The sequence below is a fragment of the Hippocampus bargibanti genome, linkage group LG11 (assembly GCF_051943395.1).
Source record: "Hippocampus bargibanti isolate YZ-2025 linkage group LG11, ASM5194339v1, whole genome shotgun sequence".
NCBI classification, from domain to species: domain Eukaryota; kingdom Metazoa; phylum Chordata; class Actinopteri; order Syngnathiformes; family Syngnathidae; genus Hippocampus; species Hippocampus bargibanti.
The window spans coordinates 18,035,001-18,062,630 of record NC_142744.1 but is presented as its reverse complement, the minus strand read 5'-3'; the positions used below and the strand labels follow the sequence as shown (position 1 = coordinate 18,062,630).

Sequence of the window (27,630 nt, the reverse complement as noted above, 5' to 3'; positions counted from 1 at the left end):
GAAGAAAATGATTATTGTGGCTGCTGTCCGGCAAGAAAATAAAATAAAAATGCTGGCACTATTCGATGACTGCAACCATACATTCAGGGAACAGAAATTCCCTCCACTTCACTTTTTTATGCTTTTTATATAGTTAAGCATTCACACAAATCAACATCTACTGTAGAGGTATGACTTCACGGCAGCAATCTGTATCTCACTTCATATTGAAAAAAATTCTTTGGAGTGATGGCTCATGCGATATGATGTGATATTTGACACTCACTATATCTGAATTCACCTAAGATTTAAATTTAGAGTTTTAGCAAAACACGTGGTGAGCCACGGATACAATATCGATTCCGGGACCTTGCAGTCTTCAGTTTGTATTTGGTTGCTTCTTTCAGTGAACAATCTGAAGGGCATTAGACCTAAAGTGTCATATGAAGATTGGGAAGAGAGGATGGTGTAACAAAAGGTATTGTTACAATATGTTGATAATGTTTCAAAGGTACCCGAGCCTCAAGTTCTGTAAGGCAATATTCATCGATACCTGAACGCTGAGCAACTGCGATGTCATTTGCAGTCGACAGCAAGTGGCTTAGTGTTTGACCTGCAAACAGATGGTTTCTATATCCTACAGCAAAAACAGTTTCCAAATTTGAACAAATTGGGGTCATCGCGCAGGCCTTTTCAAGCCCCAGCGTAGGTTGACGACTTAACATACTCGCACTCAACGTTGCGAGAGCTGAATGTGCTTTCCATCCACCCCCTCCCCACACTGCCCCGCGCCCGGCTTGCCACATGTCCCTGACCCGGACCCTTTTAGAGAAAATGGACAGAAATGGGCGCGGGGGTGTGGTCGTTCCTCGTCTAGCACGTTTCCTGCCTTCCACACCAACTCTAATTGGAAATACGGGTGGCCATGTTTATTTGCATGGTTGAAATGCGGCGAGGTTGTATTTATATTTTCATGGCGCGTTCTCAGCAGTGCCGCATTACATGGCCTTCCCTTGAGATCACTGTGGGAGAGGGAGAGGAGCCCTGTTGGTTGAATGAGCTGAAGGGAAATATGAGGCCTTATTTCCTTCACTTCATTCCTAATGTTAAGCAATTGGATTGAAAATCATAAACACTATAATGAGCCACATTTTAAGCTGCTCAGATATGCTTTTGCAACAGTAAATACATTGAAAAATATAAAAACAAAGGACACAACCTGAAGCTGGTGCTGTCGCCGGACATAAATCAAGGAGCAACTGGTTGTGTTCGGTGTTTGTATAACACAGACTTGACAACATCTGGCTCGCGGACCACATCTGGCCCATTCAGATTCAGTCTTTGGCAGTGTCCAAAATAAAATGTAAAATAAGTGGTGCTTTTAATATGAAAGCAATGAATATATTTTTCTGCACAGGCATGTTGATGGTTCAAGACTGCGCAACTTAGATATGCAGTGTTGTCAACATAGAAACATTTTTGCCAGCTAGTGACTTTTTAAGTATATTATAAACTGCAGTGGAAACAAAGGGGATGTTGAAAAATGACAGGCTATGTAGCCAATGATGTAACTTAATCACTCTTTGCAGTGTTTGAAATGTGTATTTTATAATTAGAACCAAATAAATAAACAATTAGCAGCTTGTTAAAAAAGGCAATTTAATGCTCTCTTGCAAAGGTGAAAAAGTCAATGCCCGGAGGCCAAATCTGACTCACCACTTGATTTTATGTGTCCGGCAAAAGCAAGTCAAGCATGTCAAGTTTCATGATGCTTGGTAAAAACAGAAGCAAAATTTCAATATGTAATCATTATTCTTTATGTGAAGGGGATTATACGTTTACACGATTTCGCCAAATTGATAATGGCCATCCAAAGGAAACCAGAACTCCAATGTGGCCCACGATAAAAAAAGTTTCATACCCCTCCTTTATAGAAATCATCATTGTGGACCTTAGATGAGATTAGCATATTGCATATACAGTAACCCTTCCAGAGATTAGCATATCACATTTAGCAATTCCAGTTTCTCATGTTTTGGCATATTTGCGCACCAATGGTTTATTTTACCACACAAGTCATGCCCCACAAAAATATTTAATGTGTGGTGTGCTGGGTTTGTCATGTCGAGGACTACATATTCTACAAGACCAGTAAGAACACAAAAGTTAACTTTGTCCTCGTCCCAAGTAGCACCTCTTACATTTTAAACATTGGATCAGCTGTTCAAAATTGTGTGTGAATTAGTGTTGTTTGTATCTCTTTCTCAACGTGAAGTACAAGGGCAAATTTGACAAAAGCACACTGGCCTTTTTTTTGTATAACTGCGCATGGCAGACAATTGTATATTTTGCAAGATTTTAGACCAAATTGGAGACGAGGAACATAGCACAACCCAGGAAAAAAAATCCTAAAGAAAGAAGTGTATCACATTCTGTTATCGTGCAGAAGTTTCCCTGAACAAAATGTACGAAAGAACGAATTATTGGCCATATAAAATGCTGTACCACTTACAAAGATCAATACAACTATTGTTTTAAGTGAGGCTTGACTTTCAGAGAGAACAAACCAACCTGGAAAGACCCTCTCGCATGAAGGTCTCATTGGTCCCATAAGTATACACAGATAAAACCGATCTTATGATGAGCCGTGTCAGGGCGATGGCGGGAGTGTTTATCCATTTCCACTGAAACCCAGTGAGTGCCGGAAGGCCGGGCTTTCTCGTCAGGCTGTGGCCACAGAGATCCCGGGGCCTGACTCTGGATAAAGTAAACACACACACACACACACGCACACGCACGCACGCACACACACACACACACACACACACACACACACACACACGCACACACACACACACACACGCACAGGCACACACACACACACGCACATACACACACATACACACACAAATGCACTCATGGAAGGGTTCTCCTCGTCCTCCCCTCAGCCTGTCAGCTGGAGACCACACACTCAGACCACACAGAGTCTGAGAACAGGCCCAGTCAGTCTCACGCAACATGGCGGCGGAGCTGTCACTCGGCGTCTCTTTCGTCACAGCGGGGCACCGATCACATGACGCGCCAAACAAAGTCTGTCTGTTGTCCGAAAAATCTGGATTTGGAGGGAGACCTTCCACATGTGAGGCAAAATTTTGCAAAGTTCTCCATTGTGGGACCATTAAAGGTTTTCTGATTCTGATTCTGAAATTTGCGTGTATGTTACAATCACTAAAACATAAATTAAAATTAAATCATTGAATGAATTGACGATTGAAACTGTCATGTCTGTCATTGGTGATGAGTTACAGGACATTAGGAGTGATTAATTATTTAATGATTGAAATCTTGAGTCTTGAGCATTGAGGATTTTTTTAGCCACTGGCTCGACACTCTCATGCAGCATTGCGCTCTCTGCTGGTCACTTATGTTAATGCAGTAATCTCAGCAGGTCTTGACAACAAATATTAAAATAAACGTCGCCTTCAACGTGATATACAGTATTTTATTGGACTCCTAAAGTCGTGGACGGACAGTTTAGGATTGTTGAAATACTGGAGTTGAAAAATGTAAACATGAATGGGACTTCTTTGTTGCAATTGCTTGTGTATGAACAACAGGAACAATCAAAGAATCAACTAAAATATGAAAGCATAACTTGTTTAATTTGATACAGTTGATGAGTAACTCATTTACCATATTTGTTTTTCTCTTGGAAAATGATCACTTAACATTGGGACTGTTATCAACAGAGTATTTTCCCCTAATTTAAAGTGTGGAACCTATGAATTAAAAACATTGAAGCATATAAATTGGTACAGTGAATTCAGATGGCAATTACTTTCTGTGCATTTTGGGGTGGGGGCTGTTTTTGTACTCAGCAACATCTTGTACTAACAATGTAGCAACGTTCTAGAAAGTCCTTGGTGTGGGGGAGTGGGTGGAGAGAATTTCAGCCAATTATAAATTTTTAAAAATTGACTTAAAAACCAAAAATGGTTAAAAAAAGAACTACTCAATTCTAGCAATCCAAATCAAAGGTATTTTAATATGAAAACCTACATTCAAATCTGCATTGTGCAACTTGCGTTGTTATCAGAATCAGAATCATCTTTATTGCCAAGTATGTAGAACACACAAGGAATTTGTTTCCGGTAGAACACGCTGCACTAGTATCGTCGTCAAAAAAAATGCTAAGTGGCACTATACAGTTCCATTTTGGTTACTGTTGAAAGAGTTCAAAGAGTTAATGGCTTGGGGGAAGAAGCTGTTTAAATGTCTGCTGGATTTGGTGCGCATGGATCGGATTAATCAAACGTTCAACTATTTATATTTGAGCATGTCGACTCTGCCTGAGTGACACGCGGTGTCGGCGCATGACACAAGGTACATAAAGTGGCAAATGAGGTCAATGGGCCCCCCTTGCCGCAGGGTCAACAAGCAGGACCAGAGGTGGCGAAGGTTAAGTAAAACTGTCATCAAATTGCGGCCGGGGGGCTCGGTAAAACCAAACCCGAAAAACATACTTAGGTCACAGGCCTTGAGTCTGGCGTAGGGTTATTACCACAGGTATGTCAAAATAAGCACAAGCGGTCCAGTTGTACGTTTCTTTTACATGTTCAGTGGTGAATGCACAAAGTAAAATACCAATGCCAAGGTTAGCACAATATTTTTTCCCAGAAATATCAATCCTTCCAACTTGATCGTTGTTGTTAATATCCACCACTCCGGATAGTCATACGAAATGCTCTCATTGTGATGACTTTAAAAAAATCCTTATCTGAATAAAATAATGCAAAAGATGCTCGGGTGAGCTTTTCCACATGAGTGATTGTGTGTTGAACAGCAAACACACATATTAGAATCGATCCATTGTTCTTTTTTAGGCCCTAAAACTTCATGCCTTTCAATTTGTGTACACTACATTTTTTTCCTGAAAAAATCTTACTTTTGTAGATCGTCCAAAACTTAATTTTAGTGTTGTCATGAATCATGCAGCGAATTTAAAAGGGGAACTTGTGATTTTTTTTTGTCAGTAGAAACAGTGGTACATACGTAAAATGATCTGTGTGCACGAAAAAAAGAACATGGCCCTTTAGGCACATTTCAACATGCTGCAACACTAGAAAAAGGAATCTGCTGGGGAATCAAACGAGCAAAATGCAACCTTAGGCAATCATAGTTTGTCCTATTGACCATCGTCAATAGTAATCAAAATTATATTTCCGCCAAGGTCATATTACCACACATTCTTGGTGTACACACATTCGAACAGCTGCAGTCTGAATTGATCAAATACTGCTGTTGTGATTACCCCAGCAGTGACTTCTGCTGTGCAGTTATTAAAATGACTTCCCTGAAAGCAGCATTTAAATGCTTCACTACTTTACACTGACATGTGTGCTTCAATTATGAGATAAATAATCAATTAAAAAATATCAGTCAAAACACAGGGGGAGCAATTTTTCATTGACTAAATGTTTTGGCTGCAATCCCATAGGGCAATTTCATTTCTCTGTAAAAAAAAGCCAATGTGCTGATGTTTGAGGTCTTGTAAATGAGAGGTGGTGCCACACAAAATAACGGCTGAGACACCCTAAAAACAAGGTGGCTTCCTGCACAGAGGAAAGGGGAACCGTAAGGTCAATTTGCAAAAAAATAAAAAATAAATAAAAAATACATAGCATGTGTTTGTTTACACATTGAATCCAGAACAGTTTATCTTCTTTTAAAAGAATTATCACAATTTAGTGTGGTCACGTTACATTCATCCAAAAACATGATTTGTTGTATTGTAGTAATAAAATAGTAATACTCTAAAGATCAATGGCTGCATAGCATTTTTCGTTTCATGACTCGCTCTGTGATTCAGTGGAATGGTTTTACGCCATCATTTTGTCATTGGTGGTGTAGGTGGGGGATTACCATCACTTGTTTTTTTTAATTCAAAAATATCAAGTGCCTTAAATAATCATAAAACTTCTGAGCGAAATGAACAACTTCACTCAATTCCATTCCCAGTCAAAATCAAATCAGGCAATTGCAACAAATGGATTGAGAGTAAATGGGGTTCATGTTTAGCGCGCACACTATTTTGAGAGTGATGTGGTTTTGAATGAAAAGGAAGTACAGTAAACAGTTTTGAAAATCTGGACCACCACAATAATACAGCACACAGTACAATTTGTGACTGCATGGGACAGGGTTTCAACTGTATTTATGAATACTGAAATCACATCATACCATTCAGGTATTGTTAAAGAGAGGCTGTTGGAATCCAGAACAATTATTTCAATTTTAATGCAGTCTACTGAGTCATAGGAAGCAAGACACCTCCTCACTGACAAAGCCACAAAGGCAGGTTTGCTTCCCATTTTTAAGTCCGCCAGATTCAAGTTAAAGGGAAACCTTTGCCAGCATTGCTGTTTTAAACTGAGTGAGTAATGTCGACAATGGTTTCAATGTCACTGTTCAATAGTGTGTCACGGATGACTGACTTTGTGGCCTGAATGGTTGCAGCAGAATTAATTCTGAAGTCTCCAAAACAATTGGGGGTGGGGGGGGGGGGGTAGACAAATGCATGACAACTAAATCAGCAGTAGCTTCTTCCTGCAACAAGACATACTGCCGGCTCAACAAAGGACTTCATTATTCCAGGGAAAATGGAAAGTTTGGCACTTGTCATTCACCATACATTAACTCAATCCTACTGAAATAGTGGGCCGTGGTGCGATATCCAGGAGGTGCACATGGGGGCCATGCATTTATTTGCTGGAGTAAACAGAAAAAGCGTACAGTAATAGCACATCCACTAAAGCAGTTGGCAGTAACTGTGTCAAAAAAATGCTGGCTACAGACAGCACAACGGCAAATAAATCAGCCATTACACGTATTACGCCTACACATAACCTGGAACATTCGCGCAGTGCAAAACGTGCTCGTCATAGCCATAAACTTGACTCAACTTCCCCATTTTTATGTAAAAGAAAAACCACACACACACACAAACTGTCAGGGTTTTTTTTTAATGTGTTTTAGATGTGGTGCTCCTGAATTAATGTTCCTGACCCGAATTTTCGCTTTGCTTTTCAGAATAAAATGGTGCAATAAGTTCGTCAAAAAATGTTCAGTTGAAACAAAGATTTATTTTTCAGAGAAATGCAGATAAAAGCTTTTCTGTTACATACAAGAAAACAATATTAATACAGTTATTCTTTGCTTTAAGTTGAATCATATTTCTTTTATTCAATGTTCATAAGGGTGTAACGTACTGCAGAGATGTACTTATCACAATTTTAGAGACAAATGATATTTATAGTGGTTGGCAAAGACTAGGGGGCACAAATTGTTTGCTTCTTGTTCGGGGTTTGAGAGATGTAACAGAAAACAACTGAGAAGCACCACCTTAACTCAAGGGAGCATGACGCGTTGATCCTGAAGAGGGGACGGCAGCGATAACCCCCAAGAGACAAACAAGAACTAAAAGTGGCTGCAATGAAGGACAGAAAGCAATTTCAAATGAAGGGCGCAACGGTCAACAGGTCACAGGCATGATGCAGTTACTGCAAATAAGGGTTACACCAACAAATACTCAATGTCATTCACGTTCATTTCATTTAATAAGTTCAATTTCGTTACTTTTGCTCACTCACTGAGACAATTGTATATTTTGCAAGATTTTAGACCAAATTGGAGATGAGGAACATGACACAACCAGAAAAAAAAATCCTAAGGAAAGAAAAGTATCATCTTTCAACATCTAACATAAACTGTCAGTACAAACAGTCGGGAATTGGCCTTGTCGTTCCAATCCTTTGAAAGGACCTGTATTTATTTCTTCAAAAAATTGCATTGTCCCTGTGTTTTTTGTGAAGGGTTGCACATCCTGTGCACCTGCGGTAGCATTTCCTGTTAGAGTGCCCCAACCTTATAGCCTCGCTCTGAAACCGCATCCTTCAGACAGTCACAGATGCGCTTAAATGTAACACATAGAGAGACTGAGCTATGCAAAAGGTGTGCTGGGGGGGGGGGGGGGGGGTTTGTTAGTGGGTGGCAAGGGGGGATCATCGGTCTGTGCCTCTTTCTATCATTCTGAGTTGTGAAAAAGATTAGCTAGAATGTGTCATTCCTGGATGTGTGAGGGTCTATGGGAGAGGGAGGGCATTTGGACTTTTGTTCAGTTCTTGGTTGTGTTGAAAGATCTGCCAGTTGTCTTCATTGATCTTCTGGTAATAATTGGCCAATTTTCGGGCAAAAACTGGCTCCACCTAAAAGGAAATTGCATGAGAAATATGTTGGTTACCACTGACTATCATATGTACATAAGGAGGCCTTGAAAGGGGTAGTCGACGTGCCAGTTTCCTGTCATGGGGCCATTTTAGTTTTTATAAAGTCCTCATGCGATGAATCAAATTGAATGAAAACTGAAGATGTTTAAATTGAATAAATGTTTATGATCATAAATGATGAGCGATTGTGAAATAATTGTTTATCGTTACATTTCTTTTGACGGTATATCTGTAAGTAAGTAAGTAAGTAAGTAAGTAAGTAAGTTTTATTTATACAGCACTTTTCACAGGTAAAAAAAAGTGCTTCACAAAATTTAAAACAGTCATAATAAAAACAATACACAAAAAAGCATGAAAAGCATGAAAAGTACTCAAAATAACTCCCAACGATGAAAAGGTTTCTTCAGACGTCATCTGTACTTCTTTGAAGGTGTCGGACGTTTCGCTTCTTATCCAAGAAACTTTGTCAGCAAACTAAAGTCTTACTGGTAGTTTAGGCCCTATATATACAGGAAGACTTTGCTGACGAAGTTTCTTGGATAAGAAGCGAAACGTCCGACACCTTCAAAGAAGTACAGGTGACGGCTGAAGAAACCTTTTCATCGATGGACCACTCCTGTACGACTAAGAGCTTACACAGACGTAACTCCCAACGATTAAACCTACATAACTTTCAATGTACACGTAGAATGTAGAATTGCATGCATAGGTGGTCGTGTATGCCTGTTCCCGGGTTAACAAAGATTCTTTAAAACAAATCTGTTCAATCACATTACACTTCCTAGTACAAAGTAGAAAAGGTAAAATTTTTATTTCACATCTTGATGTTGAAGTTTGATATTAAGTCAGTACACAAAAAAAACCTTTTTTGTGCACCTTGATTCATATACGTATTTCCATTGTATTACTATGGACACAATTTGCCATTCAGCCAAAGCTTTGGAATACAGTGATACCTCAGTTTATGAATGATTTAGCTCATGAAGTTTTCACTTTACGAACATTAATTTCACGAGAATATAATCTTGGCATACGAACTAGTTTTCGGCCGACAAACCAAACCACACAGCGCCACATTGGCTGGTGGACTAGTTTTCGGCGGATGAACACCAAATCACACGGTCGAACAGTTGGCCGGCAGACTAGTTTTCTTCACCACCTTTCTTTGAGTGCAGAGCTGGTTTGTTATCGAGTGGAGTACTTTTGCTAATATGGACCGAAAAAGACCCCACCACAGGCTAGTGTTAAGCCTAAGAAGACATGAAAGGAAATTATGATCAAGCAAAAGAAGGAGATCACAGTGGTTGCCGGCCTAGTTTTCGGCAGGGCGTGGTTTGTTATCAAATAGTATCAAATAGTTCTCTTGGTGCAACACACAACGATTCACCATCGCGTTATTTCTGTTTTTTCCTTCTAATTTTGCCATCAACACGGATCGACACGAAGTTTTCAGACAAAACAAAGTACCGCAAAATGCATTGCGTGTCGCTTTCTCTGTCAGGGGTGGTCCAAACGTGACGTCACATGGGGATCGTCATCAACTCGAAAACAAGACTTCATGAATATTCAGTGCGAGTCTTAAAATGTAAACTATAGCTATATGCTGTGGAATCTTTGTAAAATACGCCCAGTCGAAGTCATTTGAAGTGATTTTATAAATTATGGACATAACTTGTTCGGAGGCGTCGGTTGTCCTTTAATGCTTTAGGCTTAGTATTTCCGGCCCAAACACTCCCGGCCCGGCCCCTCTGTCAAATTTTAGAACCCATTGCGGCCCGCGAGTCACAAAGTTTGCCCACCCCTCGGCTAGTGTTAAGCCGAAGAGGACACAAAAGAAAATTACAGTCGAGCAGAAGGAGATCATCGAAAAACACAAACGAGGTTCGCATTTGTCTGATTTAGCATCCTAGTACCAGTACGCTAATTCGACCATTGCTATGTGTGGATAATGGTGTTTGTGTTGTCTAAGCAACGGTCTAGAGCAGAGATGGGCAAACTATGGCCCGCGGGCCACATACGGCCCGTTAGGCTTTTTAATCCGGCCCGCCGAACTTGCCCAAATTATAGTACAAACAGTGTCTCAAACTCATGACAAAAAGTTAGCGAACAACAGGGCAGATAACTGAAAAGTTGCCTGCCCCATTTTTCACAACTTGAAGCACAATGAGGCAACTAATCACATTAAAAAACATTGCAACAAAGTATAAAGTCTTTCTTTAAATCAAGAATGCACCTACTGCAAATGTTACCTTGCTTAATTTATGGTAAATGTGCATGGCAGTAGATTTTGCTTCAGTAGGCGATTGTCATTGCGGTGCACAATGCAACGTTTGTATTGCTTCCTACGAGCCACTAAGCCCCTTTCATAAGTCTCACGTACACTTTACAGTCACGGTTTAATGTAAATTTACGTTTTGTAGCGTCACATATGTTGTTAGCTTCTTTTGAATCTTTCTTCTGGGCTGAGGTTCTGTGCATCTATTTTGGAAAATGACATGCAATTGCACGACTTTATAACGCTTGCGAAAGTCCGGAAGAAAGAAGCAGGCTTCTGATTGGCTGCCGTGCCGAGTATGCAAATTTCAACTGCAGGTAGTCTATGTTTGTGTGCTCGGCTACGGTACACGTGTATTGTTTGCGCGTGTCGGCGAGGGCTTTCAGTGAGGAGTTTGTTGAGCGCGGTCAGGACAAACCATCTATGATTTGGCGGAATTTAACACAAGTAGGTATTATTGAGCTTGAATATTTCGTTGTGTAATAATATGTTTTGAATGTTGAAAGTGATTCCATTTTTCAATAAATGTTGATTTCTTTAACTTTGCCCCTTCGATGGAAACTTATTAAAAACAGACGCAATCTTGATAAATCACAGTGCATATGTTATTTTAATCTATTTCCATTTCCTCCTCCAAGTATCTACGAAATAGTATGTAAACGCCATATTCCTTGAGATAAATTGATTAACTGATCAGGGATATTTTTCACATTTGAAAGACAGTTAATAAATTGGGTTGTAGTGTTCTTACTGTGCTATGAGGTTTGTACATACTACATTTAAAGGACAACCGGCACCATTTTTTGTTTTTGTTTCCCACTGACATCAGAAAAACGTTTTATAGCATCTAAAATACCCAAATTAGGCAGGCTGATATTTTTAGTTAAATGAAAAACACCAATAAAAATGACTTCAAAATGAATCCGGAAATGGTCAGTTTCAGAAGGTCCCACCCCCCTGTTCGTGACGTCACGCCAAGACGTCATGCCTTTGATCGAAAATCAAAACAATGGCTTCAGATTCGGAGAAGATGTTTTCTGGTTACTCATCCAGTTATGAATATGATTCAAATAGTTCTGAAGAGGAAAGCATCAATGTTTGCAATTGATTCAAGGAGTCCTCCCATATCAATTCGAGCCGTCAATGACAGCAATGTAGCACCCAGAAAATGCAGAAGATTGCGCCCAAGCTCCGTTGGAAATGGGCTGATTTGTCAGCTGGGAATTTGTGTCAGCGAATATCAAATAGTTGTCTTGGTGCAACACACAACGATTCACCATGGCGTTATTTATGTGTTTCCTTCTAATTTCACCATCAACACGAAGTTTTCAGACCAAACAAAGTATCCAAAATGCATTGTGTGTCGCTTTCTCGGTCAGGGGCGGTCCAAACGTGATGTCACATGGGGATCGTCATCAACTCGAAAACAAGACTTCATGAATATTCAGTGCAAGTCTTAAAACGTAAACTATAGCTATATGCTGTGGAATCTTTGTAAAATACGCTCAGTCGAAGTCATTTGAAGTGATTTTATAAATTATGGACATAACTTGTTCAGAGTATTTCCGGCCCAAACACTCCCTCCAAATGCTCCTGGCCCGGCCCCTCTGTCAAATTTTACAACCCAATGCGGCCCGCGAGTCAAAAAGTTTGCCCACCCCTGGTCTAGAGGCAATATAGGAGGTTGAAAAACGTCTGTTGATTTGGATTAACGAAAAGCAGGTAGTAGGGGACCGTGTGAGTGAGGAGATTATCGCAGAGAAAGCACAGCAACTTCACTCGGATATCTTCAAGAGGCAACTACATCAACGACCATCACAAAGGTAAATAAAAGGACTTTATTATATAGTACGGTTTATTTCTTTAATCACAATACAATAACGATACGATAGCAGCGTGTTCTACCGGAAACAAATTCCTTGTGTGTTCTACATACTTGGCAATAAAGATGATTCTGATTCTGAGTAGGTATATATTGTGTAGTTTTAAGGCTTAATTAGTAGAAAATTATGTTTTATGGGAACATGGAAAGGGATTATTCGCATTTTTAATGGTTTCATTATGGGAAATAAATGTTTGGCAGACAAACTTTTTGCCTTACACACACTTTCTGGGCAGTAATTAAGTTCATAAGCTGAGGTATCATTGTAAATCATGTTAATATAGCCATGAGCATGTTAATCATTCAAAGCACATTGCTGTCAGAAAGCACACTGAAAACGTTTTCTCACCCTGCTAATTTGATTTGGAATGTATGAAAGTGCGGTTGGGCATGTGTACCTGAGCAGTGATCATCTTTCTTGGACACTGTGTGCTGGGGTTCTCGTCTCCAAAACAGAGAACCACTTGGTGTGGGGGTACATGTCGTACATTACGGGCAAAATCTTGAAGCTCTGATTGTACCGACAACAAAGTATACATATATCATGATAATGGTAGAAAGTAGCAATGGTCAAATGCATCATGAATGTACTTTTGTCACTTTTTCAATTATCTAGTTTACTAAGAATGCACTTGGCTTCAATAAAATCAGGGACACGAATTCTCAATCTTCGTTCATCAGAAATATGTGCACTTTTCGCAAACAATTAGAGGCCATTAGATGAGCTATGGTCACCATTCCAATTGAAAATAAATTGAAACATTTGAATAATATATCTAAATCAATAAATTCATACAGTTTTATCAGATTCAGATATTTTTCCAATGTATTGCTCTCATTATGATCCCTTGGAGGGAAAAAAAATTGTAACTCACAATCTGCTGTAAAGTTTTCCGTTATGAGAATAATAATAATAATAATAATAATAATAATAATAATAATACTAAGCATGATCATGTTTAAATGTTTGATGATGTCATCAAAAACTTAAGTTATTTTTTTTCAAACAACAAACTAGTATTAGTATTCCAATAATCAAACTATTGTTTATTTTGTCAATAACCTCAATAAATCAGTTGGATTAAAAAAAAGGTTTTTAATTCCTATCCCATTACTAAAAAAAATCCATTGTCCCCAAGTGCGATTGTGAGTGTGAATGGTGATTTGTCTATACTGTATGTCCCCACAATTGGCAGGCTACCAGTTGAGGGTGAACACCAACTACTCCCCCAAAGACATCTGGGATAGGTTCCAGCACGCCCACAAGCCACGTGAAGACAAATGGATTAGAAAATGGATGGTTGGATTATAAATTAATAACAAGTGTACCCAAATCATCATTTGAGTTTGCTTACCAATCAGAAATTGCTGGGTGTCAAACAATTTACATGGGAGCTCTTTCTCCAGCTTATTGACTTTATCCACATAGGGAGCGAGGGGCCCCTCCCAGAAGATGTGTCCTTGGCATAGGCGCCGGGCATATAGGCCGTCGTGCATCATCCACAGCAGCACTCCTCGCTCCAGGATATCAGCAAGCCTCTCGGCACCCTGCCTTTGGGATTCGGGGAGTGGCAATGGAAAAAGAACAATATCTACCCCGCTGTGAAATCCTGGCGAGCAGGAGGATGAAGATGGCAGTGATGAGCAGGAGGATGGGGGCGTGATGTGGCAACCTTCTGGGCTGCTGGTGGTCGCCTGCTTCACCAAAGACTCTCTGTAGAATAGGGACACGTGCAGGCCACAATCTGGAGGAAAGAAACATGATGTCATGGGGCTAGTCCCTGTTTTGAGGTGCCGAGGCATCATGTTTCTCAACCTGCTATGATATTGCTCTGGTCCGTCATGGCCAAAGGTTCTTGGGCCTCTGACAAGTAGGGGCGCATTGAGAACAGAAAGCCTGCGATGTGTCCGACAGAAGGACTATCAAATTGTTACAGTTGCATGCCCATGTAGCGCGCTGGTGATAATTTACCGTTTTCTGAAGGAGGTTCAGGCCAAGTTCGGTTCATCGGAAAAGGAAAATGATATTGAGCATACGGCAGCTCTCCGTGCAATCCACAGTGATATGGAGCAGCAACAGTGGGGTGTTGTTCTGCAGATTTGTAACCCCTCCAGTCTCTTATCTCGTGTGGAAACATGTGTGTTTGCATCTGCAGACGGATTAGGAAAACTGATTCCGATAGAGCAGTGGTTAATCGGAGGTTGAAGGCGCTTACCTGGCTGTTTGCTGCTGAGTATGAAGAGATCAAACCACAATATTGAGATGCTGCCTCCATACTGACGCTCATCTTGGGTATTGTTACTGTCCCTGCATTGTGATTAGTGAGAGGGCGAATATTTTATATTTTCTTCACAAATTGAATGTTCTCCCCGGACCCGCGTGGGTTTTCTCCGGGTCCTCCGGTTTCCTCCCACACTCCAAAAACATGCATGGCAGGCAGATTGACCACTCCAAATTGTCCCTAGGTGTGAGTGTGAGAGTGACTGTTGTATGTCTTTGTGTGCCCTGCGATTGGCTGGCAACCAATTCAAGGTGTCCCCCGCCTCGTGCCCGAAGACAGCTGAGATAGGCTCCAGCACCCCCCGTGACCCTAATGAGGAATAAGCGGTACGGAAAATAAGATGAGATATTATATATATATATATATATATATATATATATATATATATATATATATATATATATATATAGTCTCATCGGGTAGGAGACTGCAGAGTCTCCGAGCCAAGACCAGCAGGCTCAAGGACAGTTTCTGCCACCAGGCAGTCCGGAGACTCAACTCCCTTCCAGCCCTGCCCAGCCTGCCCCTTCCCACTGCCACACTCGCCGAACTCTGAGTACACGCTACATGCTGTACGATCATCCTGAACTCTATTTTTTTTGTTCTTTCTCATTTTTTTTCTGCAAGACCTCACTTCAACCCTTTCTTGTTGTTTGTTTTTGCAATTACGACATTACGTCACTTTATGCACGTCACTTCCTCACTTTACATATGTCACTACCTCACTTTACATACGTCACTGCCTCACTTTCCAGACGACACTACCTCACTTTACATACAGAAATTACAAGTATTGTCTGTTGTCAATTGTATGTCTTTTAGCCACATTATAAGTGCCTTGCATGTCTTGCACGCTGGGTCCGAGAGGACATTAATTTCATCTGTGCTGTATGTCATGCATATTAGCATATTTGACAATAAAGCTGACTTTGACTTTGACTTTTGACTTTGACTTTTAAAACTGAAGAAAGATAAGGAAGGCTTCTACAAAGAAGGTATAGATGCCTTTCTTCAGAAGGAGTGGCACATCGACTTCATTTATAAGTAAAGGTAACACGATAATACCGTTTTTTTTAATTCTTTTTTCTATGCTGCAGTTTATATAAAGAATGCTGATGTGACATTATAAACAAAACACATTAACTGTTACCAATCAAATGATGAATAAACTACTCTCTAGAGTTCATGTTTGTAAATCTGACTGTGATGACGTCAGTGCCTCACCAGCCATGAATCTCACCGCACGTCACTGTTATGTATGTATGTATGTATGTATGTATGTATGTACAGTATGCACGCATGCATGTAACATTTTGTACTGCAATAGTGGGCATTTCACGCATGCCTTGAAAAATCAAAGAAATCATCGCCATCATCTGTATTGTGTGAGTTGTGCTGGTCATTTGGTGTACAGTATACATACATCAATAAAAGGTTTTGCAGGCCATTAATTAGTTGAATCGTTGAACTAATACTTCTCTCTAGTAAATACAGTACCACATTTACATGGCAGATTACATTTTGCTTCTCATTCCGTTCTGCAAGTGGGCCTAAATGCTGCGACAGAATTAGTTATGCTTAATTGCTTACTGCACTTTTACACTTGGTAACTGAAGTGCTCATCAACCCCCCCCCCCCTCCCCCGTGCCACTTCCTTTGTGCTTCCTGCCGCATTCAAAGTCGGTTCTCAGCTTTCACGTTACCTCTCTTTGACGCTGGAATAATTCTGTAGACTTTGTAAGGCTCAGAGATGTCCAACTGGGTTCGGTGTGTCAGCTCATCAAAGTCTTTGCTCTTGTTGAGAGCGCATCGAAGTCTGGTTTTCCATGTGGTGTGATCTGGCTTGTCTACGCCTTCTTTATATTTCCCCTTGAACAAAGCCCATGCCTGGAATATTCGCCAAATAAGCCACTTTCCGCATTCTTCCATAGCAAACATACGCAAAATGTAGGCAGTGGCAATGACTTTTCCTGAAAACACAGATACAAATGTGACCTTAAAGAGTGCAGCATCATCCTCTCTGTTGTAGTCCTGTTTGCCTGCATGCTTCCAAGGAATCCTGAAGATGGTTTTCTCATGGTTTTCCCAAACCAGGCCAGGGTATTGCTTGCTGTTGATTTGATCGATTAGCCACTGCCTGAGTTTGCCACTGAAACAGCCCGCTGCCGGGCCGTTGTCCTCCACCAGGCTCATCTCTGACAAAGGCAATAGAAACAGAAAGCAGGGTTGCCATATGACTTACGGGACATTTTTGGGACTCTTGAAAAAATTCTGGAGTTGAAAACATGCATATTTTTTGGAAACAGAAAGTGGGTATTTGTGCAGGTTGGGCCATTCAATGCAAATTAGGAACACAATTTATTCCTACAAACTAAAATACGAATTCTTTCCATCACATCAACATTCAAGACACTGTACGTAAACTAATCCTAGAATCACAATAGACAACAATCAAAAGTTCATAATCACACCTTGCTACTTTTTTTTCTGAGCTCTGGTTTACTATAAGTGACATTCATCATTGTCGGATTGATATTTTGGCCCAATTGTGCCATGTCGTATTTTCTGTAGTTATCATTGCAACTCTGTCTTATATTTACACACTGTTGTGTACACTGTATATTTACACACTGTTGTTAATCAATATGCTTCAGAGCCATACTTGGTTCTGTCTACAGGTTGTAATTCAACCAGATGAGATACGCTGTGTATTCTGTCACTTTTGCTAATATTGCGATACTATGTGTGGCATCATCTAAGAAGTCTCGAATCTAGCACATTCAGATATACACATCTACATCACATTTAAGATGCCTACAATACTTTGGCTTATTGCCCACAAAGCAAGCAATTTCAAACTCATAATTTTATACTTTAAGTATCAAATGGATTTTGAAGGTCATTTATCATCCTCATTATACGAAGAAAGAAAACAGAAAACCATGAGAAGTGGCTTACCTTTAGCCAGAATAGTTGCCTAACTGTGATGACTCTCCCGTGGTGTCTGACTCTTCAATCTTCTCATATGTTGATTGGCTGCAGTGAGCAGGGAGGAGTCTGACATGCCGAGATCTTCTTGGTGCCAAAATTGAGCACAAGGTCCCCTCTGCACAAGAGTCTGATGCTGTGGGGATTCCATTAAGTGAAATATTTGACTGCATGGACACGAACATCAGGAGAAAAATACAACACCAGAAACAAAAAAATAATTTTACAGATATGAGGGTTTGCTTGTGTTCACATATAGTGCAATTCAATTTTTTTATTGAGTGTGTACAAAGAAACACGAACGGGATATTATTAATGTGGCCACACATAATCGGTCTCTCATGCATATCAGAAAACAGGCAGACATTCAGTCAGTCAGAAAATCTCCCCCATAATTTAAAAAGACTGTTTTGATTTTCTTATTTCAGAATTTGAAACCGGAGTGACATGCTACAAAAAAAATAAAATGTGGAAGCGTAGCGCAACCAATAAATTAAGACAACATCAATCAATGGTAAAACAGGTTTATGGGTGTTTGTGTGAGCAGCCTAGCATTTCAGACGTATGCGGTGCTTTCTCAGTTTGATGGTAGCCGTGACTGCAAATGATGTCAGAGGGATCTCTGAGAGCTTGATTCCAGAAATTCCACTTGGTCGCCTTTGGCTTTAGAAGAAGAAAGCAGCTTCATAATGTCTGCTTCATCGTTGAACTTGGTATCCTTATATTCCCTCTGGAGCCATTTTCTGAACTAGAAGAAGCAACAATTTATAAATTGAAGCAAAGTCACTGTTTTTAAAATAAAGAACAACCTGAAAGAGGCCCCTTGATGCAATCTTGAGTTTTCCATAGCAAATGATTACATATTACTTTGATTGAATCCATCCATTTTCCAGGCCGCTTAATCCTCATTAGGGTCACGGGGATATTTGAAATGTTTTATCAGCCTGCCATGCATGTTTTTGGAATGTGGGAGGAAACCGGAGGACCTGGAGAAAACTCGCGCAGGCTCAGGGAGAACATGCAAACTCCACACAAGGAGGCCGGAACGGGTCTTGAACTCACATCCTCTTCACTGTGAAGTCGGCGTGCTAAACACTCGACTACCGGGCCACCAATGATGATCTAATTTGTTCTGAAATATGAGTGATTTTGGAAGATGTTTAATTAAGACTCCCCATGCGGCTGTCACACACCGTTCATGACATTGTCCTAAAGCTGGTTGCTAGACGCACCGTTGAGGAAAGAGAAATGAACTGCTGTTATCACTTCCTCATTAGTCAAAAAAATGCGCCACACCACACACCACTCCGAGCTCACGTTCTTTTGGGTTGCCCCTCCGAGTCAACAGTTCGTTGTTCTTCACTCCTCATAGCCGTCATGTCAAAGGCTGGACTTACAAACATTGAGCCAGGGAAACGCCAACGCTCTGCTATGGCAGCTCAAGACCTCCCATTTGAGGGAATGGGACCCCATGTATGAAAGGAGCCACTTTTACCCCACCCCAACTCCACAGGTGGCTGCTCTGAGGACATGGGAATGTGTTTCGTCTGTAGGGATGGTAAGATAGTGGCTGCTCACTTTGTGACGTAGAAAGATGGGTATTCAGGATTGGGTGGAGATGTTGCTTAGAAAGCAGGAATGGGGAAAAACACGAATTTTGGGCTTTTTTTAGGTCAGGAATTAGCATTATAACATTGTTAAGTTTCTTTAATTTATTTAACATGATACAGCCTCTTCATAGTTCACGATAAAAATCGATTAATTTTAGTTGATAATTGAAAATGAAATAATCCATTCAAGGCTATGGACCACCTCTGATAAAAGTGACCACCTTTTAGGATGAAACAGATTGTTCAAATTTACAAAATTATGAATTTATATAATTTAATGTGGGCAGCCCAGTGGACAACTGGTTAGCGCAACAGTGCAGAGTTCGATTCCTTCCTCTGTGGAGTTTGCATGTTGCCTGTGTGAATTTTCTTTGGGTACTCTGGTTTCCTCCTGCAATCTAAAAAATATGCATGGCATGCTGATCACACACTCCAAATTGTCCCTAGGTGTGAGTCTGAGTGTAGATGGTTGTGGTTGGTCTATGTGTACCCTGCAGTTGGCTGGCAACCAGTTCAGGGTGCATAATGGCCGAAGACAGCTGGGATACCCACGACGACCCACGTGCAGATAAATGGATTAGAAAATGGTTGGTTGGGTATAATTGAATATACATTTGGTTGATTTTTGAAGTTTTTTTTACATGACGTAGGCTGTTATTTTAGGAGGGTGAGGACATGGTCTGTGAAAAAACAAAAAACAAAAAACAAAAACAAAAGCATGGACCTGGATATCAGATATTTTAGCACTATAAGCAGCGGTGAACAGCACCCCTGTATGCCATGTCTCACTCACAAATTGAGATTATTTTATGCACCCGCAGAGAACATTTTTATCCTGTGACTGTAGAGTGTCCTTGAGAGTTTTGAAAGGCGCCTATAAATACCATGTAAATACAAAAAGATTATACAGCCAAAAATTGTAACCTAACTCACTTCATGAACATGAGTTGTCTCAAACTCCTGCAGCTGGCGCTGAAATCCCAAATTCGGCCCAGCGCTGGGCCGGACCACTCTCACTGCAGCCAGAGCTTCTTTCCAGCCCAATCCGGTCACTGTCATGATGTAGGCAACCACCAGAGTGACACTGCGGGACACCCCTGCCAGGCTGCAAAGGAAAGGGGGATGAGCATGCATGATGATGAACATTTCTCAGAGGGTGAATTTATTTCCAAAAGCCTATCAATAAATAAACAAATAAATAAATACATAAATAAATAAACCCATCCTGTTTTGTTAATATTAGTCTATATTATTCCATATACAATATTCTGTTATTAAGACTAGCTGGAGACATGAGCTGTAGGATATACTGAGCAACAACACTTAGTCATAGTGAGAAAACATCCTGTAGCACTAAATAAGATGATTATAACATTCAAAACCCTTCCCATTGTGATACAATTTTGACACTACTGCAATTACATTTGGTGAAATAAACTTTGGCCTGCTTGTGACCGGTAACTGAAAATTTAGAAGGGCCCGACTGAGATTTTAATCCAGGTGTGCTCACACTTTTTCAGCATGGGAGCTACTTTTGAAATGACCATTTCAAAATGATCGACCCATTATATTTATTGAGAAATATATTGAGGATTCTTGAAACTTATGTTGTTGTATAACACCATACTTATTATGTTGCACAACACAACATAATTGTGTACATTTTTTTGCCATTACCTGAGTTCACTCTGATAACTGGCAGACGATACAAACACACTTTGAAAATGTCATCTTGAAAAAAGTGCTCCTCCCGTTCCGTATGAAAGGGATATTTTTTTATTATTACTTGGCCCAGCATCCCCACTCATTTTTATACCCTATCTTACGTTTAGGAGGAAAAAAAGAAGTGACAATAAGGATATAAGAAACAACTAGCTTGTTAACTTTGTAACGCTCAGGGCTGTTGTTTGAGCACGCAGTGCCTTTAATAATGAGATGTCATCTGATTGTTTGGCCGGGGTATCAATCAAATGAAGTCTACTTTTTATACCGAACAAATCAACTTTATTTGCATGGCGTCAGTTCATGACATTGTCACATCACCTTGTCATGCGATCTACCAATAGTACCTTGGATATCGACTAGTCAATCGTGATCGACGTATTGAGCACCCCTACGTTAATCTTTCGTATTTGTTCAGCTTTTTTTGGCAGTTTTAAAATATGTTAGACAAATAAATTGGGTATCTCCATCAATTATCAGTCAGTCGTTCTGGCATACAACATAGTCACAGAAGCACAATTATTAATTTCTGTCTTCTGTCTTTTGATCATATACTTCATTCTGCACCACTTGACACACTCCCAGTTCTTACTACTAAGTACTCTAATTGAAAAGTACAGTGGGGCCTCGGTTTACGAACACCTTGCCGTATGAAATTTTCGGTTTACGAACGTTAAATTTATGAAAATTAAACCTTGAATTAAGCACTACTTTTCGGGATGCACACGCTGGCGGAGTAATCTTTGGCGGAAGAACACCAAAGCACACGACCGAACAGCGCCCCAGCCGGCCTACCTTTCCACACCCTTTCTATGAGTGCACACGTCGATCGTCTTCAACGATACTTTTGCTGTTATGGGACCGAAAAAGACCCCACCAGGCTCGTGTTCAGCCGAAGAAGACACAATACAAAATTACAGTCGAGGAGAAGGAGATAATTGAGAAACACGAACAAGGTTTGCGCTTGTGGCGTCACAGGTGCGTACCGCGGCTTTCATGTGAATCTCAGCCCGACACATTTCCCACGCTTGGAAATGGTATAAAGGCGCAGCCGTCGCGGGACAGAAGATCAGAATCATCTCGGACTCAGACACACACGCAACTCCCTGACCTGCTCAGCATCGGACGGAGTTTAACAGTACGACTTGCTCGACTCCATGCCACGATCAAGCTCTGCGAGACATCTGTGTGTCACCACCCTGAGAGTAACTTTCTACTACCATTCTACAAATAAAAAGCCTGGTACCGATATGCTAAGTGCACCATTGCTACCATCCTTCGCAACAAAGCTTTACACAAAGGCGTTATTTACTCGATGCTTTCACGTGACTAATGACACTGAATTTGTCACATGCGAGTTGACAGCTGGGGCGGGGCCGCCGCTCCCGATCTCCGCCAGTTGCTGTCAATCCCCTAATCACCGATACTGGGACATTTCAACGAGTCGCTGTCACCTCACCAGTGACATGATTACGACGTCTCGCGCCTCGCCAGTGTCTTGGACTTGCCAGCACAAGAGTTTGCTTCGCCCGAGGTGATTGTTAGCTGCGATGGCGTAAGTTTGTTGCTTTCCGGGATCGTGAGTTTTTGCACTCCCGTGTGTCATTTTATTTTGCCTAGCTTGATAGGCTGGACGGATCGCCCCGCCCGCCTTCTTTTGTCGCGTTTTATTCCGCGTCCAATGATTCCTCGGACTCGCGCCTTTTGTTGTAATAAAATCTCTGCCAGCACCTACAGGACTCGAAATGGATGCAGATGACATCGAGGAGCTTGTTGCTGAACATAATGAGGTCCTCAACAGAGAGGATTTGATTTGCAATCAAGTAGACAAGCAGAAGCAAGCCATTCAGGAGTTGTCATCTGAGGGCGAGAGCCATCAACGGCCATCACAAATGTAAATAAAGTGATTTTATTATACAGTGCAGTGTATTTCTTTCATTACAACACAATATCACATTCATTATCCATAGAATAAGGTATATTGTGTGTAGTTTTAAAGGGCAACTGACGTCACTTTTTTGTTTTTTAATTGACATCAGAAAAACGTTTTATAGCATCTAAAAATACCCAAAACACGCAGATTGATATTTTTAGTCAAATGCAAAACACCACTAAAAATGACTTAAAGTGTCCAAAATCTGCAAAAAATTGAGCTGCGAATTGGGCATTTTCAGAAAGTCCCGTCCCCAGTTCATGACGTCATGCCAAGACGTCTTGCATTGCTGGAGAATAAAAACAATGGCTTCAGATTCGGATAATATGCTTTCTTGTTACACATCCAGTTATGAATATGATTCAAATAGTTCTGAAGAGAAAAGCATACATGTTTGCAATCGATTAAAGAATTTATTCCGTGTCATTTTGAAGCAAACGGGCGGGGGGGGAATGTCTCACCCAAAAAGAGGCAAGAAAATGGCCACCGAGCTGTGAGGAATGAATAAGGCTGATACATTCCTTCCATGGAGCTTGGACTCCCTCTACTGGTGGCTTTTGGATGTAACACAAGGGTTTCAAAAAAAAACTACAGCAAAATACATTGACGTGATGGAAAGACGCTACAATGAGTCTTTTTTACGGTCAGGAGGCGGTCCTTTTCTGACGTCACGTGAGGACTCGTCACCAACTCAAAAATAAGACTGCCTGAATGTTCAGCGCGAGTCTTAAAACGTAAAATATAGCTATACGCGGTGGAATCTTATTGAAATACGCCCAGTAGAAGTCATTTGAAGCCATTTTACAAATTATGGACACAACTTGTCCGGAGACGTCGGTTGTCCTTATTGTCATGACACTCGAGGCTAGAAGGCAGGACTCGAGTGACGAAGGAAGGTGGGGAGGTTTGGATCCGAAATACACGACGAGACAGATTTCCAGGAGCAAAAAGTCTTTACTGAGACACGCATGCAAAACAACAAAATGGGAAAGGTAAGTGACGGCAACTAACAACCGAAGACCTGACAGCAAGGTAGTCGCGAGGGTAGCTTCCGGAATTCTCCGACGGAGACTGTAATGTGCGATCGGCATTTATAGTCAGAAGGCACAATCAGTAAATGACAATCAGCTGTGGGAGCCTAGGTGAGTGATGACGGGAGGGGCCGTCTCCAGGGAGCAGCTGAGGAGGTGCCGTCAAAATCTGTGAGCGCAGAGGCAGTAGCCTACACATTTCTATAACAGGTGTTACAGGGAAATCTGTGACCCGTCAGAATCTGTCGTCCCTGCGGTCGCGGTTTCTGGAGGGTCAGATGTTTCTGTAACACCTGTTATTTATAAACACAACTGAGAAGGGCTGAATAAAAATGGCACCGAAAAGAAAGTCATATTCTGCAGCTAACAAGCTGCAGATAGTGAAATATGCAGCCGAAAACGGCAATGGAGCAGCAGAAAGAAAGTTTGGAGTGAGCGAAAAAGTTGTAAGGGACTGGCGAAAAGCAGAGGTTACGCTTACTGAAATGAAGAAAACAAAAAAAAGCTAATGGCGGGCGAAAAGCTAGGTGGCCGCAGTTGGAGGAACGAGTTCACGCATGGGTGCTTGAACAACGTGCTGCTGGGAGAGGGTTGTCAACGGTGCAGTTGCGTCTCCATGCCCAGGTCGTTGCCAAGGAGATGAATATAAACGGCTTTGAGGACCTTCTTGGTGTTACCGCTTCATGCAACGCAAACGCCTCTCTATAAGAAATCTCTATCACAAATAAATTTTCCCCAAAAATGCGACATCCTCCAGTGCGACCTATATGTTTCTTTCTTCTTAATTATGCATTTTTTGGCTGGTGCGACCTATAACCCGTAGCGACGTATAATCCAAAAAATACGGTAAAAAAAAATATATATATATTTTATGGAGACCTGGGAACGCATTATTCTCATTTTAATGGTTTCCTATGGGAAATTAATTTTGGGGATACACACTTTTCGCCTTACACACTCTGTCCAATTAAGTTCGTAAACCAAGGCCCCACTGTACATTTAAATAAGTCTACAGTTGCGACACATTTACGACATAACATTACTGTTTTTGTCTCACCAATGAACTAGGCAGCCTTCTCCTTTCAGCCGTGACTCATGCATGAACACGATGCTCTGTTTAAAATGTTGATTCCTGTGATGGGCAACAACAAAAAAGTAATAAAATCTCACACGTTTCTGTGTTGCATTTTTGGGGCCAGATGGGGTAAGGGGGGGGGGGGCATACAACTGTGAACGTGCTTGCTGGAGAGGAACATTTGGCACAATGGAGGTGTTGGGGTTTTTTGCACAGGGGGGGGTGAGATGGTGCTGTCCTCCGATTAGAGTTTCATAGTTTACATTTGAAACACGTCTTCGAGGCAAATGGGGCAGTGTGTGTGTGTGTGTGTGTGTGTGTGTGTGTGTGTGTGTGTGTGTGTGTGCGTGTGTGTGTGTGTGTGTGTGTGTGTGTGTGTGTGTGTGCAAAACACCACTAAAAATGACTTAAAGTGTCCAAAATCTGCAAAAAATTGAGTTGCGAATTGGGCATTTTCAGAAAGTCCCGTCCCCAGTTCATGACGTCATGCCAAGACGTCTTGCATTGCTGGAGAATAAAAACAATGGCTTCAGATTCGGATAATATGCTTTCTTGTTACACATCCAGTTATGAATATGATTCAAATAGTTCTGAAGAGAAAAGCATACATGTTTGCAATCGATTAAAGAATTTATTCCGTGTCATTTTGAAGCAAACGGGCGGGGGGGGAATGTCTCACCCAAAAAGAGGCAAGAAAATGGCCACCGAGCTGTGAGGAATGAATAAGGCTGATACATTCCTTCCATGGAGCTTGGACTCCCTCTACTGGTGGCTTTTGGATGTAACACAAGGGTTTCAAAAAAAAACTACAGCAAAATACATTGACGTGATGGAAAGACGCTACAATGAGTCTTTTTTACGGTCAGGAGGCGGTCCTTTTCTGACGTCACGTGAGGACTCGTCACCAACTCAAAAATAAGACTGCCTGAATGTTCAGCGCGAGTCTTAAAACGTAAAATATAGCTATACGCGGTGGAATCTTATTGAAATACGCCCAGTAGAAGTCATTTGAAGCCATTTTACAAATTATGGACACAACTTGTCCGGAGACGTCGGTTGTCCTTATTGTCATGACACTCGAGGCTAGAAGGCAGGACTCGAGTGACGAAGGAAGGTGGGGAGGTTTGGATCCGAAATACACGACGAGACAGATTTCCAGGAGCAAAAAGTCTTTACTGAGACACGCATGCAAAACAACAAAATGGGAAAGGTAAGTGACGGCAACTAACAACCGAAGACCTGACAGCAAGGTAGTCGCGAGGGTAGCTTCCGGAATTCTCCGACGGAGACTGTAATGTGCGATCGGCATTTATAGTCAGAAGGCACAATCAGTAAATGACAATCAGCTGTGGGAGCCTAGGTGAGTGATGACGGGAGGGGCCGTCTCCAGGGAGCAGCTGAGGAGGTGCCGTCAAAATCTGTGAGCGCAGAGGCAGTAGCCTACACATTTCTATAACAGGTGTTACAGGGAAATCTGTGACCCGTCAGAATCTGTCGTCCCTGCGGTCGCGGTTTCTGGAGGGTCAGATGTTTCTGTAACACCTGTTATTTATAAACACAACTGAGAAGGGCTGAATAAAAATGGCACCGAAAAGAAAGTCATATTCTGCAGCTAACAAGCTGCAGATAGTGAAATATGCAGCCGAAAACGGCAATGGAGCAGCAGAAAGAAAGTTTGGAGTGAGCGAAAAAGTTGTAAGGGACTGGCGAAAAGCAGAGGTTACGCTTACTGAAATGAAGAAAACAAAAAAAAGCTAATGGCGGGCGAAAAGTTAGGTGGCCGCAGTTGGAGGAACGAGTTCACGCATGGGTGCTTGAACAACGTGCTGCTGGGAGAGGGTTGTCAACGGTGCAGTTGCGTCTCCATGCCCAGGTCGTTGCCAAGGAGATGAATATAAACGGCTTTGAGGACCTTCTTGGTGTTACCGCTTCATGCAACGCAAACGCCTCTCTATAAGAAATCTCTATCACAAATAAATTTTCCCCAAAAATGCGACATCCTCCAGTGCGACCTATATGTTTCTTTCTTCTTAATTATGCATTTTTTGGCTGGTGCGACCTATAACCCGTAGCGACGTATAATCCAAAAAATACGGTAAAAAAAAAATATATATATATTTTATGGAGACCTGGGAACGCATTATTCTCATTTTAATGGTTTCCTATGGGAAATTAATTTTGGGGATACACACTTTTCGCCTTACACACTCTGTCCAATTAAGTTCGTAAACCAAGGCCCCACTGTACATTTAAATAAGTCTACAGTTGCGACACATTTACGACATAACATTACTGTTTTTGTCTCACCAATGAACTAGGCAGCCTTCTCCTTTCAGCCGTGACTCATGCATGAACACGATGCTCTGTTTAAAATGTTGATTCCTGTGATGGGCAACAACAAAAAAGTAATAAAATCTCACACGTTTCTGTGTTGCATTTTTGGGGCCAGATGGGGTAAGGGGGGGGGGGGCATACAACTGTGAACGTGCTTGCTGGAGAGGAACATTTGGCACAATGGAGGTGTTGGGGTTTTTTGCACAGGGGGGGGGTGAGATGGTGCTGTCCTCC

At 41.3% G+C, this 27,630-nt stretch overlaps 2 protein-coding genes across 5 annotated transcripts in view; both read right to left on the bottom strand.

Annotated features, from left to right (window-relative positions):
• Positions 1–6,999: 6,999 nt before the first annotated feature.
• Positions 7,000–16,898, bottom strand: irf4a (interferon regulatory factor 4a). Its single transcript, XM_089008742.1, has 8 exons — positions 16,699–16,898; positions 16,407–16,590; positions 14,638–14,729; positions 14,394–14,571; positions 14,238–14,318; positions 13,777–14,166; positions 12,820–12,932; positions 7,000–8,243 (listed from the first exon to the last, which is right to left on the bottom strand). The coding sequence occupies exons 1-8, from the start codon at positions 16,894–16,896 to the stop codon at positions 8,121–8,123; spliced, it is 1,359 nt and encodes a 452-aa protein (XP_088864868.1). The 5' UTR covers positions 16,897–16,898; the 3' UTR covers positions 7,000–8,120.
• Positions 16,899–17,929: 1,031 nt separating this feature from the next.
• dusp22b (dual specificity phosphatase 22b) overlaps positions 17,930–27,630 on the bottom strand; it is a 33,874-nt gene continuing 24,173 nt past the window's right edge. For all 4 annotated transcript variants that reach the window (XM_089008748.1, XM_089008747.1, XM_089008746.1 and 1 more), the window contains exons 7-8: positions 20,235–20,406; positions 17,930–18,439 (exon numbers count right to left, since the gene is read on the bottom strand). In XM_089008748.1, coding sequence (XP_088864874.1) covers positions 18,302–18,439; positions 20,235–20,406 — 310 coding nt within the window. In that variant the 3' untranslated portion in view covers positions 17,930–18,301. The remainder of the gene's footprint in view (positions 18,440–20,234; positions 20,407–27,630) is intronic.